Below are 21,147 nucleotides of genomic sequence, written 5' to 3' on the forward strand. Positions count from 1 at the left end.
TTAGGAAACAGAACTGCCCTTCCCCGATCCTAATTCCAAAATCATGGATTTTCTAGGAAGCTGTCTAGCATTCACTCATGTGCTTATTCATGGAGCATGCCACTCACATTGCCAGCTGTCCTTGGGAAATGACATGAAATTAAGGACCAGCATATGGCAGAATGCCCTTTAACTGAACAAAATTACCTCCTATTGGACTGGACAGGATGCTGCAATTGAGGAGAGCTCTTTGCACACAGCCTTGGCAAAGGAAGACTTCACATGGAGTTCATCTGAGCCAGTATCATTATCAAATATATATCTCAAACATATATAATACATACATTATAACCCCAAAGCTCCTTTACATGGCACCACCAGAAACTTCCTCAATCCACTGTCTCTCAGGACATGCAATTGCAGTGACATCTCCTGGTTGCTGGTGGTTCACTAGAACACACTTAACCCCTCAACTATCCAGCACAGCTATGCAGAAATTCACTCTCCATTCAAGAAATGTGTTCAGAGAGAGGAGTAATTTTCCTACTAATATGCAAGAAAGAATAATGGGAAATATTCCAAGTTTTTCTTGTGATGACCAACAATAAATCATTTCTTAGCTCGGGTCATATCTTTCATGGGAAGAAAAATGTCTTGCCATCATTAACTTCTTTTCAGCTAGCAATAATATATGATCAGGTTTTAAGTAATTGAACCAGTAGCATTTAATTAGCTCCAAAAACCCATCTCAGATCATGAATCACAGCCTTTCCACCTGCATGAGGTCCCCATACTAGGTTAAAAGTGTATTTCTCTTGCCATGTGTGATCCATCTTGAATATCTAATGAGGTGCTCCTGATATATGGATTATAGTTCATATATCACATACAAAATACAGCAGACACAGTGCCTCCTTTAAATAATTGAGTTTCATCTCTTGCTTCACTGAGCTATTAAAAAAAGACAAGACTAAAAAAAATAAAAAATAAGCCTCCTGTGTCTATGACAGAATGGCCATTCCTCTCTTCAATTTAACCAGTTCCTCCTTCTCCAGAGAGTTAGCATTAAATGTGAATAACTTAGACATCCTGAGGAAATTTAGTAATAGCAATTATTTTTTGTTGAAAGGTAGTACACAGAGAATGGCTGTGATTTTAGGTAAGACCACACTGACATTTTTCAATAGGTCCAGAGCACTGACTGGCCAAAGAACATTATGATTCCTCCTAATATTACTTCAGGCAACTTCATCATATGCTAAACCAATCAGTGCACTCAACGAGAATTTGGGGACATCTGTGGCCAGCACAAAAAGGGATGACTTCTTATAGCACATGGTATTAAGCATAATTTTTTCAGAGTAAATAAGATAAAGCACAATCATTAACCACAAAACCCCACAGTTTTTATTCAGCTTTCAAGTATGTTTCTGAAGCTGTTACTATGTTTTTATGACAAGACTTGGATAATCGTAAGACTGGATGTTTTTGCTGAAAAAGAGACAAGATTAGCAAACCTCTTTTAGAAGACAGAAACTAAGACTCACAATCTGCTCAAATGTCAAACTGTAAACGTTGCCCAATATTTGGCTTGCTCTATAAAAAAAAGTTTCACTACAAAATCCTCTATTTTTAAATAAACTTTATAAAAAATAAAATTCAATAAAGTGGATTTTATCTCTGTTCTTTCCCCATCTTATTTTTAGCACAGTAAAAAGCTCACAAAACAAACATGTTTCTGCTGACTTTTTTTCAATTTGAAGACAGAAAAGGTTTTCATTTTCATAATAAAGAAAGCAGTGGAAGCTGAACAGCCTTACTGAATTGGACACAGCTTGTCTTTACTCTGGAAAGTTCTTTCAGATGTTACCATAAATTGTAAATAACGTTGCTCTCGATTGCCTGTGACACTTGATCTAGTTAAGCACAACATTTAAAGAGACTGATGGGATTAGAGCCCCACACATTAAAAGCTGCTGAGAGGAAAGGATGTATGACATCCATTATACACACATCCACTTTGAAAAATGTCTGTCGTGGATGGCTGAAATTTCAATGAGAACAGAACAGATTTACAAATCCACCCTTTACATTAAATAGCAAAATCTCCAAACAATGTCCAGTTCGTGGTACTCTGTTGGTAGGCATTAGGTAACATTTCTATTGGCTCCACTTGTGCAGTTGACATTAATCCTGAGGTTTTAAGAACATTTTCTTAGCTTTTTTACTAGGTATTATGTTACTATTTCTATCTTCATCAACGTCATCATCTTCATCATCATCCTCGAGTACACGCTGGTCCCTCTTTCTCAAGAATTTCTTCCCTATTGTTCCCACTAATGTTTCGTATCTATAAAAAAAGATTTTACACCTTTTATTAAAATCAGAGAAAAATTCAATGGAGCAAATCATAAATCTAATCAACAATTTAAGTGGTGTAAAAACCCCTGGTCATTAGAAGCCTGAGAAGCACAAGTACTACATGATGGCTTATTAGATTATTAGTCATTCTGACAGTTTGAATTTGTTAGCAAATAAGGAGGGAATTAGCAGGGAATACCTGGATATCAAAGGGGAAAAACCCCCTACAACTTATTTTATCCCCAGAATTGATTGAGATTCCACTGAATATACACCAGCATTCCTGGAAAATCAGTTCTGTACAGTATCATATCTGTTGTGGGGTTTCTTTGTTTGTTTGTTTTATTTTGTTTGTTTGCTTTTTGGGTTTTATTTCCCCAAACGTAACAGAGTAACATATCGTATTTCCAGCTAGTACTGATTATGTAATAAAATATAACTTACCTTCTGGCCATTTCTTCATCTGACACATCAGCCTCCATTTTATCATCCACTTCAATTTCTTCTTCTTTGCACTTAGAGTTCATTTGGATCATTAACTTCTGAAAATGAAGTAAGAAGGAGCTTAAATACGTAACCATGACACAGTGGCAACAATGCTGAAATTCACTGCTAGGAAAAGTGCATACAAGGTAAGAATCAAATTTAGCAATTATTTGCTGTTCCTGGTCAGGTTAGAGCATATTGTTATGAAAACTCAAGAAGAGAAGGCAATATGCCTGTTTGTTGCTAAGCTGATCTTAGAGTTTGCCTTTGGGAAAAGAGGTGACACAGAGAGAGTGCTTTCAGTGTATTGTAGTACTCAAACATCCTAAGGGGCACTCCAAACATCTTGAGACCAGAGAATTAGATTAGAATTAATTTCTCATCGTGATGTTAGCACATAGTCCTTGAAATGGTTTCATTAAGAGGAAAAAATATCTACCAGGATTCACGGTAACAGCCATGACACAATCAGATGCTGAGTCACAGGAACAGCCAGTTCAAAATAACTAAAAGAATCCCCTAATAAATCACCTTGCAAAGCCTTCTGTAAACCTCTTAGATTGTTTACCTTCATCCTCTTGCTTCAGTTCAGTGTAACCTTTTTATTACTGTGCCCATGTACTTCTATCAGCATGATTCGTGCCAGAAAGAAATTAAAGACTCTCTTGCCCAGCACTTTTACTTTGGAACTCTAAGCCCTTACTTACACAAGTAAGTGTTGAATAAATGGGGCTGAATGTTTGTAGATTTGACTCTGCATTAAATGTCAGGAGGAAAAGCAAGCTTTTGTTTTGGTGAGCAGCATGTGGGACAATTTCCTCACTTCAGAGAGGGAATATCTGCAGGAGTTGTGCAATTACTGACTATCAACACAGGGAGGTAAAAAGCTTCTATTTACCAGATGCTGCACTGATCAACATTTTGGATTGAACCATGGAGTTCCTGTACATGAGAGGATTTATGGAATGTGCTGCAAAGGCCTAACAGGACGCAGTGTAAACACTCAAATCCCCATCCCCAAGGGCTTCATTCATAATGTGAGACCACCTCAAACCAGGACATTGAGTACCTCAATTTCTGGATTGAATCCTTTGAAGGACATTCTGCCATAAACCAGATCCTCACATCGCAAAAAGCTTCTCTCTTCTATTATACAGCTCCTGCATGAAACCCCAAACCCAGCATTTTGTCAAATGGTGCACTTAAAATAATCAAATTAACCAAATGCAAAAAGGATTTGCTGTCTTCCCCACACACAAATAAACAAAACCACAGTGTATTTTATACCATCATCTACTTTCTGAAGCTTAATTGCTCTGATAAATCTTTCAGTACAAGGAGCTTGGAGTGCAAAGGAATACTTTTTCCCAGCAAGGCTGTGCCAGTTCCACATACAAAATTAACTCTCCTGACAAAAAGCACTCTTTGCTGTTATGATTCCACCTACATTAATACTTTTGCCAGAATAAAAATACCACATAAATATCACTCTCCAGGTGGCATTACTATACCAGCAAAAGCTTCTAATTAATTTTTCATTGTGCTGTTAAGACCTGGCACTAGTTGAGTCTGTCAGGATATAAAACACTGTGTCATTCTCTGATCAGCAGGGACAGATTTCCCTGTTCTCCCTCCTTTTTTTCCTCTTCTAATGAGCATGGAGTGAGAAAAGAAACATGACCCTGAGGTGTTCGTAATAAGGTGTTAGATAAAAGTATTTCCATGAATTGTTCCATCCTTCTTTTCCTCACACATGTATGTACCTCTTCATCTCCCATGTGAAACAAACTCTCATGATCATAGGAAGTTGGGCTGAAGAGACTAAGCTCATTCTCCTGCCTTAAGGCAGTATCAGTTAAACATGTACCATGAACAGCAGAGGTCCATCTAACCTGTCCTCAAAAGACTCCCAATGATGAAGAATCCAGTGTCTCCTCAGGCAATTATTCCAGAGCTTCAATAGCCTTATTGTTAGAAAAATTCTCCCCATGTCCAGCTTGAACCTTCCTTGCTGCAACTGAAGCTCAAATACCTTTTTGTCATATCCATCAAGAGTAATGGAAAAGAGTTTATCAATGAGCTTGTTCAACTACAGTTAATTCCTTGGGTCTCAGCTTTTGCAAAATTATGTACGTTCTCCCTCAATGGAATTTTTTTACACTTTTGAAAGGATGAAACCCAAGCAATTTTAAAAGTAGTTCTGCTATTTAAAGCACCTTTCTGAAGAGCAGGACATTTGCTTCCTTATTAGCTAAGCCTTCCTTTATTTTTGCCATTATCTCTCCTATTTCAAAAACAGGATTTGAAGTGAGCTGGACACAAGAACACAGAACTGTCCTGAATGGACTTAACCGTGTGACTGGAGCACAATTTACTAACACAAAGTTTCAAACTTCTTTTTCCAAATAAAGGGAAAAAGCAACAATGAATGAATATGTCCCTGACTGAAAGAAACTAATTATATGCATCTAGAACAAGGGGTGAGTGAAAGAAAGTAACACAAGAATTGAAAGTAGGTCAAACTACACTAGGCAGCCTTGAGAACAGCCCTGAAAATAAGTAATAAAGTTGTAATGCCAGTCTGTCAGTATTTTTGCTTCTATTAACTGGTTATTAATAATACTTATTTTACAGAAAAATATGAATATATTATTTGCATTTCAAAACAATCCAATTATGGTAAGAAATACAAAAGGTTACAGCTTACTCTTTTTCCTTTAGATCTGGTACATCGAGATACCAATGTTCTTCACTAATTATCTTCTTTTCTTCCTCTTCTAGTTGTTTTTTAGTTTGTGAATCCAAACCCCTTTGCATGAACTACAAAAAGAGATACATAAATACACAGATTCAGTTTTTTCCAACGTGAGGAGGTTCTGAACATGTACTAATTACATGATGGCAATTATCCATTGCATAGTATTTAGCATTTGATAAAAGCAAATGCTTCTTGTGATTCTTCTCTGAGTTTGGTCTAAGTTTGAGCAAAGAGGCAATGGAAAATTAAACAGCTGCTGATCACAGCAAGTCAACAGTCAGTCACATCTGCACTTACATATAAGGAAACAGATCCTTTCTGGTTAGTTTTGATGTATTTGAGATATCACAACACTGTAATTTTGCCAAGGTTTGTCTAATGTTTCAACAAAGGCCAGAGAGAACATAATGGTGTTGAAGTTATTGCTGCACATCAGAAACCAACTCCATCCACACAACTCAGAGCCAGAGGTAGGTCATACCCAGCTGGCCATTTTTTGAAACATCTACACTTTCAACCATCCTCTTCTTTTCTCAGATTTAATTTAATGAACTGCATTGCATTTATAGTTCTGGAGGCACAAACCTGCCCTTGGAAGTGGAAAATAACTGAGACTCTGAAACCAGACTGTGAAAAAAAATCTTCTACATCCAGCTGTGCTAAAGGAAGATGTTACCAGCTCTTCACTTCCCATTGATGATCCACCAAAGCCCCAGCTGAGTAGTATATAAAAGCACCTGGAACTCACTGCAGGAACAGTCTGCCAAAATAGTTGAGAGCAATAATTAAGTGTAGGGTAAGACTCTATTTATGCCTAATACAAGGACATTGCTGTCAATCCCTTCCTTGGTGATAACCTCTGTCAGAGGATGGGGACAGGCAGGTAGGGACAGCAACCTCCCAACAGCTGGGAGCAGTACAAGACATCTGTCACAGCCCATGAAAAACTGCTGAGAGGGCAGAACTACAGACCTGAGGGCTGTGAAAGATCACTGTAATTTCCATTTGTCTCAAGCCTGAACTGAGTGGCAATTAAGTCTCAACAATGTTAATGCAACAAGCTGGAAAAAACAGAACACTTCACTATGTTATGGAAATAATCCCTGTATTCCAAATTGGAACCTCCCTTAGGATCTACATAAAGTGTTGGAATAACTTTACCTGTCTGAGGTCTATATTTATAGCAATGTAATTCTCAGATGGAGGCAGGTCTAGCTGTGCAGTACACGCAGTCCTGTAAAACCTGTTCCATGGCTATCAAAGCATCCCTGTATGTGCAACATTGCAGAGGAATTTTGTATCAAGTCATTTTACCCTTCTCATTTAAAGCTCCATCATTGTTATGTTTAGATACATAGTTTAGGTCACAGCTAAAAAGGGCTTGGTTGGAGATAAAGCCCCAGAAAGTATCACGTAACATTTCCCTCTCACAAAACCCGGCATTGCTGAGCTTATTTAAAATATACAGATAATATAGACATCTAACATATGTATTATATACACCCCACACATCTTTTTAGTCTTTACAAAACACTCAAGCAAAACAAACCAAACTCTGAAGTAAAAGCCAATAGAGCTAGTGTCTCATTTTCCATTTATATTTCTATTTGTATCCACTGTACAAGATCTTTAACGAAAGAAAAATTGACTTTTGATTTCTGAGTCAATTCAAAATATGTCAAAGCTTTCCAATTAAAATTACAGTATCTTGAGGAAAATAAGTGAATCTATCATGTGGAAAACCATATTGCTCAAGCAAATTGGTTAGCCAGTCAGAAATCACAACAGGAGAAATTCTGCTACAAGCACCCAATTAAATAATCATTTCACACCACATTTTAAAGATTATGTTCCTCAAGATTACCACAGGAATAACTAGATAAAAATGATGTGATCACATCTATCTAAAATGTAAACACACAGAGATGAACTAAAAATATACACATTGTGGTAGGTCAGTAACTAAGTCAGTAACTGAGTGGCTGGTTGGATTAGTTTCCCCAGGCAGTGGCATCTGGATCAAATGGTGCAAGATGTAAAAGTATGAGCCATCCTTATGTGGTGAGCACACCTGGCCCAACACTGATAGAGCAAATGGTCTTCCCAACGCTACCACTGACCACTTGTCACCTCTGGGGGCCACTTCACCCACTTGTTCATTCTGGTGATACACCTTATCAGTAGGTGTGGAGGCAGCTGTTAAAGGCTTCATTAAAACATTTGTAAACAGGAAGATGTGCAGAAGGAAAGTGCTAAATGCAAGGTCTGTGTATGACTTTTTCAAAACCTACTCATCTCTTCAAAGCTGCCCAGACTGTAAACCTGCAAATGTCACAGGCTGGTTCTTCATGGCCTTCCGTGGAGGAAAAATCTAAAAACCTGCTTTTGAAATCTCCAGGGGGTTAATAAACTGGCAAACAACACGAGTAGGAGTTTCATTTTAAAAGACAGTATAATATAAAAATAAAAACCCACAATGATGCTGCGATCCATGTTATAAGAGTCTGACTGTCATGGGCTGCTGCTCAACACCTTCTGAGAGCAAGGTAAGATGTGTTCCATCCCCTCTGCATACAAGTTTTAGTCTTTCGTTAGCAGCATCTGTTAATTGGGTTAAATATTCCATTATCTTACTGCAGCAGAGTGTACTTTATCTTAAAGATTGACCTGAAGTCTGCCAAACTCTTTTCAGCCAGAATGTGAAATATAGTCCCATATAAATATGTGCAGGGGAAAATGGTTAAATGAAACACCACAAGCAAGAAGCCACAAAGGCCCCATTGTATTCAGCTATGAAAATTGAATGGATGTTAACGTTAGAAAAAATAATAATGGGAACTCAATTTTTCCTGGTTGTTTTCCAGCAATAAGGAACCATCAATCTGAGGAGAATGGACTCTGCTGAATCAGGAGCTGTTGTAGTACACTGTGTGGAACAGAATCCATCAGCCAGCAAACAGAGACTAATTTCACACTGGTGACACAAGATGCACAATTCCAAGAGTACAGGCACGTCAGGATGTTACCAAGACCCCTGGCATTTAGGAACTAGGAAGGGAGATAACTCTGTGGGAAACACACAATAAAAAGAATCATAGAAACGTTTGGGCTGGAAAAGACCTCAGAGATCATCAAGTCCAACCCTTGGTCCAACTCCAGTCCCTTTACCAGATCATGGCACTCAGTGCCACGGCCAAGCTCAGGTTAAAAACCTCCAGGGATGGGGAATCCACCCCCTCTCTGGGCAGCCCATTCCAATGCCTGAGCACTCTATCTGAAAATAATTTTTTTCTGCTCTCCAACTTAAATTTCCCCTGGCAGAGCTTAAGCCCAGCTCCCCTTGTCCTATTGCTGACTGCAGAAGAAACTGTAGAAGAAACCTCCCCCTACCCCATTATTAAAAGCCCCACCCCCAAGTAAACCAAGCACCATTAATATTTTAATTTCAACGTGGTGGTGGGGCAAGTCTCATCATTTACATTCGCAGTGAACCCACTGCAGGAGCCAGACGGAACTGAAGCACCGTCCAGAGGTGCCTGAGGTGGCTCTCGGAGGCGGAACCACGAGGCTGCTCTGCAGTTTATGCCCCCCCGACACCCCTCGCCAGGTTTAAGCAGCTGGGTGTGGGTGGCGGCGCGTTCTCACAGGGGAGGCCGGAGAGGAGCAGCGCCGAGCCCGGGAGGGCCGCGGCCTCCAGGATGGATGAACAGACCTGTAGTAACGCGTGGCTGCGGGACCCACCGACCGGGGCCGGGGCTGGGCACGGGAAATGCCCCAAAACTGGGGCTCCGGGACGGCCACGGGACGGCCCCCCGGCCTCGGGGCCGCCGCGGCCCAGGCACCGACCAGCGCCATCCTGCCGCTTCCAGCCTCCCCTCGGCCCCGCGCCGGGCTCGGGCATCCCCTGCCCCCCCTCCCCGCTCACCTTCATGCGCAGCAGGTTCTTGGACAGCTTGGTTTTGACCTCCCCGGCCATGGCGGCCCGCAGGCCCCGCCGGATCCCCGCGCTCGCGTGGCGCCGAGGCCGCGCCCGCCGCGGGCGGAGCGGGGGAGGTGGGTCGGCCACACCCCCAGCCCCGCGGGCCCAGGAAGGCAAAACCTGCCCCAGAAATAGCTGCTCTGTGCTTGTGTGCGGTGAGGGGGATCGGCGGGGAGAGCGGGCATAAATCTGCCTCGGTATGAAATGGTGAATTGTCAGGGAAACCCGAGATGTCTCTCAGCAAGGCTTGTGCGTTCCGCGGCGCTGCCGCTTCGTGGCTTCATCCGTGATTTGCTGACACTTCAAAGAGAAGGAAAAAGAATAAAATCTGTCTTGCATCACTGGCATTTGGAAAAAAAGAATAAAATCTGTCTTGCATCACTGGCATTTGGAGAGTGACTGGTTTATGTTTCATTTTTTACAACCAGCACTGGCTTTTACTTGCAAAAAGAAAACAAACCCTCAAAGCCCCCACAACAAAAAGAAAAAAGACACAAAAACCCCAACCAACCAACCAATCAAACCCAAAATAACCCAAACAAAATGGTCAAATCTCATTAAAACTGGAAAACACGTAAATTCAAAGATAGTACAAAAAAACCTCAAAGCTTTGTTGTCCTGGAACATGATGTGTGAATTCAGTCCTGTCTTTGGGCTGCAGGTTCTGGGCTCGGGAGCTGAGGAGGAATCCTGATGGGAAATTGCCACCTGACTCCCAGTCACAAGCAGGTACCACAATTTCTCTCTAAATCCTCGTAAATCAGATTTCTGACTCCTGTTTTGACATTTGGCACATCAACTGGGTGATAAAGCAATAAGAGTGAGGGTTCAGTGTTCAAAATTCTAATGTAAAGTGCTCCAAAAGACAAATGTAGGGAGAAAAGTTCCCGTATATGCAAGATGTAGGTCAAAGCTTTAAGAACTCTGTGAAAATTTATGTTCTAATAGAGTCCACAGAAAGGTATAATGAAGGGCAAAACCTGATTGCAGAGGGAGAGGAGGAAGAATTATCCACTCAACATCCTTATTACACAGTTAAGCTCAGTGGGTTAAAATGACCAGGAATGCGAACAAAACGTGGAGCAACAAATGCTTCAGGGCAAAGTCATAACACTGCTTGAAAATATTTAATTTTCATATTGAGAAGGCACCTTCATTCCCAGGCTCTGTAAATGAGTTGAAGTTGCTCTGAAATTCAAGGCCCCAGTGAGAAAGTGTCTTTATGAGTGTGGGAACTATCCTGTTTAGCTCCTTCTCTGTTCCCTTTCTCATTAACAGCTATCAACCCTTCCCAACAAAAGAAAGCTGGGAAGAAATTTGCCGTTTTCTGAATACAAATGTTCATCAAAGAATGAATATGTTTGAATCTTAGTGAACAAACCAATAGGGAAAAGCTTTTAATTAATATAATGGCATGATACAGTCTTAATCTGTCCATTTTTGGTATTAGTTTCTATTTGCCATGCATTCTAATAATGTATTTGCTTTTTGTTGATCATTGCAAATCGGAGCCCTGTGTTTAATTGCGTGGCCTTTAATGTCAATCAGGCCCTTTCTGAGCAGTTGCAGTTCATTTACACTCCAGGAATGTCCTTTGAATGATTCCTTCTAAATACATCACTTCAGGCTGTTCAGGCCTTTTGCAGCCACTGAGCTACAGCTTTGCTTGGTGCTCTTTGCAAAAGCTGTTCCTGTCCCTCCTTCCTGGCTACAGAATTATAGAATGGATTGGGTTGGAAAAGACCTCTGAGATCATCAAGTCCAACCCTTGGTCCAACTCCAGTCCCTTTACCAGATCATGGCACTCAGTGCCACGGCCAAGCTCAGGTTAAAAACCTCCAGGGATGGGGAATCCACCCCCTCTCTGGGCAGCCCATTCCAATGCCTGAGCACTCTCTCTGCAAAGAATTTTTTTCTGCTCTCCAACTTCAATTTCCCCTGGCAGAGCTTAAGCCCAGGCCAGTTGCTGAGTGCCTGGGAACCTTCTAGTTCAACAATTCCTCTGCAGGCACTGCTTACAGCCCGTTTGGGATGAGGCCACAGCACATACCAGCTGCCTGATGGCTTTAGAGTGAAGGAACATCACACCAGCAACTCTCTGGGAGATGAGTCTGATAATTTACAGCACCATGCAGTGTGTAACTGGGAGGGAGAGAGTGCAAGGGGTTTTCAGCTCATCTAACAATGAGGGTTGTTCCCTGATGAGTGAGAACTCAAAATGCACAGCCTGAGCCCCACTGGACCCCATGTCTTGGTGCCTCTGTTTGTTCTGAGTGTTGGCACGTCAGCCAACAACCTGCCTCAGTACAGGCAGGGAGAAGTGTTTTGCAGTAAAGGCAGTATAGGCTCTGTGATGTTTATTTAGAAAAGTGGAGATTGTAAAAAGGCTGCCACAGAATTTGATCTATTTTGGCAGTAAAAGAGTCTGAAGGAAATTTTTGGATTACATCTCCCATCACTTGAATTGGATGGGGAGTTATAGATAACAATCAGCTGTCTTGTGGACCAGATTATACTGTCTGGTAAATCTGAAGACACTCCATTGATTATAGGAGAAATTTTTATGATTTACTGCTGCTGGTGGAGGCAACTCAGAGAAGAATCCAGCCCTGTAAATACACCTGCTTGTGAGGTGGAGCGAAGGTGAGGAGGAGAAGTAGGAGAGATGCTCTGCTTAGAGAAGAATCAAGGGTCATTGTAAATGCAATTAGACACCTCTCTGTAGGTCTGCCTGCTATACAGCAGCTCCACTTTCAACCTGGAAATCCATTTCTTTTTCAAAACAAAAATACTCAGGGAAATAATTCCGTGGAAAGGAGCTCCATCTCACCAAAGATTAAACAAGCAGATAAAAAATTTCTCTTCCTAGGAAATGTGGTCCCTTCTCCCTCTAGTAATTAGAGAAGTCAAATCAAAGTTGTCATTAACATTATTTAAGAAGTAATCTCTCTTGGAGAAACACAAGTGACAGCTGTGAACTAATTTCACGCCAATGGGATCTAATTTGAGGGAACTCGTGTCTTACTTGTTCTGCAACCTTTTATTTATTCATATTCTCATAGTATTGTGATGTTAGTGCAAAATGGATATCTCAAGCCTTACACCAGCCTGTCAGCTGATTTGATTTTTTATAAGCTGTCTTTTAATTCTGAAGCAGCTGTTTACAGCTCTCAGAATACCTGAAGCCTTTTCTTCCTCACCCGCCCCCCGCAAATACAGAAATTCCTATGGTATGACAGGTGAGTCATTAATTTGTGTCAAACTCCTCCACTGTGTTTTAAGTAAGGATAATATGTGTTTTTCTCTATGAATGAAGAAAAGAAAACGAGAAGTAGAGCCGCCGGAGGTCTGTTTGCAAACCTGAAAGGAAGGTGTGAAGTTCTGTGTACGACTGGCTGGGATCAGAAAAGCAGTTTCGTACCCTGTGCTCCCTACAGAGATGGTGTGAAATTCTCCGAGTGGTAGAGGCGCCGTTTTGAAGCGGAGGACTCGTTTTTTATCTCTCTTGCTCCCACCAAGCTCTGAGCTGCTAATGCATGCGGCGTATTGACAAGAGCTCGGTCCCGGTGCTGGGGATTTGTTACAATATTCATCACCCTTTGATGAACGAGTGTATAACCTGCTGGCCCCGCACTGCTCAGCCCGCTTTGTACCTAATCCACGGAGGATACGGGTTTAGCTACAGCTCTCAGCTCAGCCTGCACTGACTCATCCTCTTAGCTTTTGAAGTCCCCTTTTTTGGCACTGACACCGGTTTAGGTGGCAGCTGACACACACAGAGTGGTTCAAATCCTTGCCCTGTGTTCCCCAGTTAACCCCAAGTCTTCCTGTGGGTGGGACGGTATGGAAAGAGTGAAGCAGACACCAAACTTCTGTTATTTGGATAACATGGGTCTGTAAACAAAGTTCATGTTTCTTTTAATAGCATTAGGTGGTTCACATCTATGCAGCATGGAAAGGCATGTTTGTAGCAAAACAGAGTTATGAAATCTCCAGAACAATGAAGATGTGTCTTTGGAAAAAGTGCCTGTTGTCAGTCTGGGAGAAGGGAATTCATTCTGAGTGCTTTTGGCTGTCCCCATGACACTGTGGCCTTTGTATGAACAAACACAGTAGTTCCTTTTTGATTGCAGAAAGAACCAGCTTCATAATGGTAGCTCCCTATCTTGTGCCATGACCTAAAGTGGTGGTGGGAACACATTCCAGTCTGGCATTGTGCTGGCATGTGGATAAGCCTAAAAATTCGAGCCTAAACATTTGATCCTGTTTTGCAATTATTTGGTATATCCCCATGCCAGGAGTTAGAGCAGAATGACTGAAGAACAGTATGGAGCATCCTTCTCTTTGCTTTCCTTTAAAATTCAGGAGGCTTTTAACATTTTGGATTTGATGAAATCGCAATTAAAAGAGAAAGGGAAAATATCCCCTTCCGTTTGTTAACTATAAAAGTGCAATCCAGCAGTGCTGCTGGTGCTTCGCTGTTTCCCAGGTCAATACATGACTCCCTTGACTTTAATAAACATTGATGCTCCAGGCTTGTTCTACAGTGATTGAACCTTTTTATAGTTTCAACCACTTGCATTGCATGAAAGCTTTAAGATTTCTTTTTTTCCTTCTCTCTCTTTTTCAGGAGGATTGGTTCTGATTGATTAAATTGTCATTTTCAGAGTTGGTTGCTGAATTATAACGTGGCATTTTTAACCATGCGGTTTGTTTAAAGAGACGGCGTTTTGACACGGCAAACCAGCTGAGGATTTTTAAGCAGTAAAAGGAAATTTTCTTCACTTTGTTCTCAGCCTTTCATCACTGCCTGACAAAACTGCTCCTGAAAACAACACACAGACTATGATATGAAGAGAAGGTACTTAGATCCACGCTCACTTCTTCTTTATTCCACCATGGAGCTGATCTGTGCAGCACCGTATTGCTTTCGATTAGTAGTCAGATACCTCATTGTTGTTCACATGTTTGTCTTTTCAAGGAGAAGGGAAGGGATGGGAAATTAGAGACATAAATGTGAGTTCTACCCAAGGTGAAATTGAGAGTAAATGGCAGCACTGTACTTTGGACCAACTGATTTACCTCTTAATAAGCACAATGGATTTCTGTGCACCCAAATGATGGGCTGTGAACACACCTGAGTGAATAACTGCAGGTTTTTCACCTGAATCCAGACTGAGACTTGTTCAAAGGGACAAAGACCTTGTAGTTCTTTAGAAACTGAGAAAATCACATCCACATGATGATGCATTAACTTTTTTTTTTTACCCAGCTGCCAAATGCCTTCTCTTTGGATAGCTGCTTATTTGTAAGGTCTGATTTTTTAACTTTCCTTCACTTCCCCCCAGTTTAAATCTGTTTTCAAGACACTAAAGCTGAAGTAAATGAGACTCACATAAAAAACATGTGTGTTCAGAATGTGTTTGGAAAGAAAGGCCAACAAAACTGTCTTGTAGAACATAACAGGGTGTCTTTTGCTTTTGATTTACAGTGCCTGCAGAGGAAACGGAATAATCTAATGGCCTGAATATGGGAGATCTTACACTGCAGTGTTACCCTGGTCAGCCTCTGAAACAGTGCTTAGCAGTGGAGTCTCAGGGTATCAATATGAAATACTGAAGTCCAATTATACTTCTGCTTGTACACTTTCCCCTCTCTGGCCATTTCAGCTTCTGCTCTGAAATAATAACTTACAACAGTGCAGAGCTGAATTTCAGCAGTGAATTATATCCCTGGCCTCTAAATTTAATTGTGTGGTACGGCAACTAACCCACTATGCCTCTTGGTCCCTCAAATTCTTCTTGCCTCTTTTCTTCTGTTTCTGTACCATTCATTCAAGACCTTTAAAAAGCACAAAATAGGTGCCCAGGAAGGAGAATTGTGAAGTGAACATTTTAACTTCTTGCCTGCCACCAATTCCTGACGGTCATTAACTAAAAAGATGAATAGACTTCAGTAACACTGGGGTCAGGATGAAGTGCTGCAGGCTCTGGCTGCTTTCCTGCTGGATACCTGGGATCAGGAGACTATTTGCAAGCACAGTTTGGGTAGATCCAGCTGGCCCTGTGCTCTACAGGATGTCCATTTCCACCCAAAATGCCTGGAGACAGCGCCAGGGTAGAAGTCAGATCAGTGCTCTGATTCACCATAAAAAATCTGGTGTTCCTAACACTGCTGTTCCAATCAGCTGAAGATTTCACAGCAAGATGTTAATGGATGAGCAAACCTTTAATAACAAAAGCAAAAAGATATTCTTCTGCAGTTGTCGTAAATACAATATGGTGACATTTTTAGGACAGTTACTCATGTTCATTTCAAAATCATCTTAAGGCCATTTTATAGGTTGGGAAATAAGCTGTGGCATGAAAGAGTGAAAGATTCATTAATGCTGTAATGATTTATATCATAACATTATGAGCCAGCACACTTTACCTCAGTACAGTTCCTCAATGAATGTTTTTCTAATTTCTATAAGTAATTGACCTCTCATTAGCAACTCATTAGAAAAATTGAGGTGATGTGACAAAAGCAAACCCACTGCAAGAGAAACTCTGCATGTGAATAAATTATTAAAAACTCGAATGTATTCAAAATAAAGGACCATAAGAGCCTTGCTTTCTCTGACTGGAAAAGGTTTTCATTTAAATCTGTGAAATGAAACACTTTTCTCTGAACATATCTATATCTGTATATCTATATATCTATATCATATATCTATATCTATATCTATATCTATATCTACCTGCATATCCTACAGTCCTTAAATCCATACTTTGGTGCATGGCTGATTTCCAAACACAGGGAACATTCACTTCTCCTTCTTGCAAGTACCTTCATAGGAAAATAGCCAAGTGTTTCAGACACATGTGTAAGGTCCTGGTACAACTATAGACACTAAAGCTGGAAAAACAGAATACAAATTTTGGAATGTGGTCTAAATACATGACAATTTTTGAAAGGACTGAACAGCAACTGGTGTTCTCAGTAACTCCAGCCTAGATGTATCTACTTTCCAGAAAAGACATAGTGCTGAATTCTTGTCTGTGAGCAGTTGTTTCAGAGGGGAGGTGCCTTCTTATATCCACAGTTAACCAACACATGAATGTTAACAAGCTCAAATATTAGATTTTGCACATATTGAGGTATTAACTTAGTAACCTTATGTATCTCTCTTTTTAGGGATCAATAAATCAATTTTGAACTAGTTCTTCATCACTGCAACATTATGAAAAGTGAAGCTGATATTTAATATAGTTTTATGAGTCCTGGATGGTACTGGACAAACCCAGAAAGAAATCCATTTCTATTTTAGTATGTCCCTGAAAGTCCTGCTGCCCATCTGAAACTTATTTGAAATTAACTGGATTTATGGGGTCCAAGTTAACATTTCATTACAAAACTACATGAGTAGAGAAAGAAAATCACCGTTTGAAAGTTTTGTACAGCAGAGAAAAGCTGAACTGGTGAACCTTCCTGCTCTTATGCAATGCTGGCTAAGAAACTTCAGGGTCTAAAAGAAGGGTAAAAGCAGTGGAGTAATATTGCAATACAATGGGAAGAGCTACTGTCTTAAGTCTGCCTTGGGAAAAAGGCTGGTGTGAATCTCCCTTTTTCTCATTTGGGAAGTGTATCTGTTATCTGGTTACCCTTCTTACAGGTTGTTTTTTTAATATTTTCTTCCTGAATTCTCCTGCAATGGACCATTGCACAGCACTCCTTTATTATGGGTGAATATGTCCTTGGTTTTGCCAGCTAAACTGTGGAAGAAGGGAAGCACAGGAGTGACCACGAGAAATTTCCTGCTGGGGAAGAAAAATGTATGTTTAAAAGCTCAGTCAGAAAAATCAGACTGCTTAGCTTTCCCTGGCATTTAAAAAGAAAATATTGACAGGAGGTGGTAGTCAAACAATGACGTTTCATGGTGTATTGATTGCTTCATGCCATGGGTCTGTAGCAGGTAATTAGTTTTGTAACATTGCTCCTGTGTCTTATTTTGTTGTGTTGTTGCAGAAAACATGGTTACACAGTTAAGCCCTGATGGGTTCAGTCCAAATTTACAGTAAAATCTGATCTCTAATGGCTTTTAGCATCTCTTCCTAGAGCCGTGACTGAACTGAGTTGCAGTGCTAGTTAAGAGACCAAACATGATACAACAGAAACCTGAGACTGTTACCCAAACACGTGTCTTATGTTGAACACCTCCTCTAGAATTTCCAGAAATGCTGTAGAAATGAAGCTTTTAAAGTCCTGGACAACCATTAGATTGGAGCAAACCATCATCATCAGGTTTATTTTGACGTCTCTCTGCTCCTCACTAGAGCCCCCCCTTTGCCCCAGTTAAACACTCCCACACTGCACTACCAGCATGTCTTATGGGCAAAATTCCTTTAGGATTTAGGAGCACATTTGGATTTCAGCCAGGTGAGGAAGATATACATCCTTCCTCTTATACCCACGCACGTACTCAATATATTTCTTTACATATGGGATCTGAATCAGTGATGCTAAAAGCCTGAAGTTGAAGGAAGGACAAATGCTTTTATAACCATGTTCCATCATAAGGTGTTTCTTTTTTTAAATAATTTATTCAATCATTTGGTGACAGTGAAATACCTGATACGTTGCAAGGTGGAAATAACACACAAAAAGAGATAATTCTCCTTATATAGGTTGACTTTAAAGAAGTCATAGTGCTACTCTTAATAATTTAAGTGAACTAGTTAAAAACACTTCTAATTTCGTTGAAATGAAAGGAAAAAGCTCACCTGTAGCAAATGGGTACCCCTGCAGTGCCTGTTAGTGGGCCCTCAGGTTACCCTAAGACTGGCTGAATAAAATGCTAATGGCAAAAAAGAGAGTGTTATGGGTCCAAATTCAATTTTCAAACCTGCAATGTCATATCAGTATCCTCTGGGGCTAGAAAAAGTGAAGATATTCAGGAACCCACCAAAATTTCTAGAAAGGGTGTCCTTAATGACACCAACAGCAGAAAACAGCTTTTGGGTTTTGGATGCAAAGTGGTTTAATATCACCTTAATCTCAGCTTGTCATGTGAAAAATGACCCTGTGAATTTGATACAGGAGGAGAATATTGAGAAGTGGAACATTTTGGCTAATAGGGAAGAGCTGACAAAGACAGAATAACAGTTAATTGGATAAAATTGACTTGATTGTGAATTCCAAATATAATTAAAAGTATTACACTAAGATATAGAGGGTTTGTTTTCTTTCTTTCTTTTCTCTCTGTGTTTGCTGGGCTTTGCCTGTGTCACCAATATTTCAGTTTAGCAGCACCATTATATTCTTTATTGATGAAAGCCAAAGGCTAAATATTGCAAGACATTTGGCAACACCGGTGTAAATGGGAACTCTCAGTTGTGTGCAGCCCAGTTATTGATGTTTTTATTAGCAATCTTTATAAGGGCACACTCTCCTTCCCTTCTCACTGCCGTAATGTGGAATGAGATAAATGCTCGTTGGACTCAGCGAAGTGTGAGGCAGGTTTGACTGTGAGCAGCCCCACAAGCACCACGTGAATCTGTGAGCACAGGGCCAGGGTGTGCCAGCCTTTTGCATCCTTGCCCATCCATGACTCTTCTCCTGTCCTTGATATGGAAATGGATCAGATTAATTTTCATCAAGGCAGCATCTGATGTAGGAACTCCCATCTCTTATTTCTCCAGCTGTTTAAAAGGGCTCTCCACAACTCATGAGTTCCTGCAATATGTATTATCATATCTGTTCATGGCAAGGCTTGGCTGTGAGGACACTGTAGGGAAATCCTTTGAGAAAGTGATTTTCTTAGAATTTTCAGTAGCCACTATAAAAAGTTTTATCTGTGTTATTTTTTCTCCCGCTCTGCTTTATAAACAAACATGACACTTTATTCTACAAAGTGATTTCTTTCTGAATTATAGAACCACAGGAAAAGCATATAAACCCCACAAACCTTATTATTTTTGGTTTCTTGAAACACAGAATTGATTTAAACCAGGTTCAGGCAGCAATATTTCCTCCCCATCCTGGGCTTAAGACTAAAGTAAATTTTTATAGGCATGTTGTAATTATAAACCCTTGAGAAGTGGATTTTGTCACAGGGACACTGGTACAAAGCTTCACTGTAGTTCCTCTGCTGAGTGCTGATGCAAAGAGGCTGAAAATCCATTCTCCCAAGAAGGAGTTTATTAAAAGACTGCAGCAGTTTTAATGACATTTCTTGTGACATCAAAATTATTTCACTCAGAATCACAGAGCATTCCTGCCCCTGCAGTTTGGAAGGTCCAAGGAGAAAATGCTGCTGCAGCCTCACAGCTGCGAGCAGTGACTGAGGGAAGCCGTCCAGAGAGATAAATCTGCTCTGGTACTCGTGTTCTCTCATGATGGGAGATGTAAATCAAGCTGTTTAATTAGAACAGCGTATAATAATCATCACCAGGAAGGCAGGAGAAGTGTTTGGAAATACCATACAGGTTTTGAAAACAATCTGTGTTCAGCTTTTCCATCTAAATTGATGAATAATAGCTGAAAGGTCAGCAAGAGCTGAACTCAGGAGGAGGTTTGGCTTACATCAGAGGTGTTTGGTAACTTGTGTTCTTAGGCAGTTCTGTAGAGATCCTGGATTGATTTTCCTGCAATATTTCAAGCCAAATGGGTATTTTCAAGCCTTTTACATTTCTGATTGGACTGATCTTTATACTATTTATGTCAATTGTACACATGAATTCAAATTAAATGATGGCAGGGTACTTGGCCCAAATACATTGCACCATAAGAGACTAAGCCTTTCTCACTTGTTCAACCTTATATTACACTTCTCAGCTATACAGGTGTGCAAATGCTTTACAAAGATGGGTAAATAACTTTATTGTCATTTTAGAGGTGTTGAAAGGCAACAGTTGTCCCCAAAACTTAACTATCTCAGGGGCAGAGGTCTGAACTGCAGCCTTCCTACACCATCACAGGTAACCTCATCCAACACCCACTGAAGTTGACAGCAAAATTATCACTTCCATCAAGCAGAATATCCAACCTCTGGCAGCAACTTTGCTTGGCTCTCTTGTCTCCCTGGGGTTACTCACAGGATGAAGGGGCTAAAATCTTATGTGGTGTCATATGAGATGTGTAAAACAACAAGTGATGGCAACAGCGTACAGGGAAGGAGGAGAGTTTGGTAAGGCAGAGGCACTGTTGCAGGCTGTGAATGTGGAATGGCACAGGTTATGTTACTGCCCCTGAATTTTAGGAATTTTTGGCATTGGATGTTTAATCAGTCAGACAACAAAGCGAGAAATGGAAAATGCACAAACTTCAACTTCATCTGCAGCGCATGTGAGTAGCCAAAAAGAGCTGCATGTGTTGAATAGTGGGGCTGGGGAAGTTTTTCAAAGTTCTTCAGAATCTCCAAGGAATTTTTGGCCCACATTTTGAGAGAAAAAAACCATATTAGTCTCACTGAGCCAGTTAACTCGTACAGGCTCAGCTAACCCAGGCACCTGGGACTGAACTCAGCTCCTTCTGAAGTCAATGGGAAAACTCTACTGGCTTCAGTTGGAGGCAGGATTCATCCCTTTGTGAGACAATCATA

The 21,147-nt window shown here is 40.7% G+C and overlaps 1 protein-coding gene across 1 annotated transcript; it reads right to left on the reverse strand.

Annotated features, from left to right (window-relative positions):
• Positions 1 to 679: 679 nt before the first annotated feature.
• MPHOSPH6 (M-phase phosphoprotein 6) lies at positions 680 to 9,751 on the reverse strand. The gene is made up of 5 exons (XM_071567771.1): positions 9,510 to 9,751; positions 5,534 to 5,646; positions 3,896 to 3,986; positions 2,785 to 2,882; positions 680 to 2,329 (listed from the first exon to the last, which is right to left on the reverse strand). Exons 1-5 carry the CDS (start codon positions 9,558 to 9,560, stop codon positions 2,167 to 2,169), a joined length of 516 nt encoding a protein of 171 aa, XP_071423872.1. The 5' UTR covers positions 9,561 to 9,751; the 3' UTR covers positions 680 to 2,166.
• Between the last annotated feature and the right edge of the window lie 11,396 nt (positions 9,752 to 21,147).

This window comes from Pithys albifrons, chromosome 12 (genome assembly GCF_047495875.1).
Source record: "Pithys albifrons albifrons isolate INPA30051 chromosome 12, PitAlb_v1, whole genome shotgun sequence".
In the NCBI taxonomy this organism is placed as follows: Eukaryota; Metazoa; Chordata; class Aves; order Passeriformes; family Thamnophilidae; genus Pithys; species Pithys albifrons.

Bases quoted from the DNA above. Each gene is read 5' to 3' on its own strand.
- MPHOSPH6 (XM_071567771.1), bottom strand. From the start codon at position 9,560: ATGGCCGGGGAGGTCAAAACCAAGCTGTCCAAGAACCTGCTGCGCATG. The intron at 5,647-9,509 runs GTGAGCGGGGAG...CTCTTTTTGTAG, and splicing joins AGAACCTGCTGCGCATGAAG to TTCATGCAAAGGGGTTTGGA. The intron at 2,330-2,784 runs GTAAGTTATATT...CTTTTTTTATAG, and splicing joins GATGAAGAAATGGCCAGAAG to ATACGAAACATTAGTGGGAA.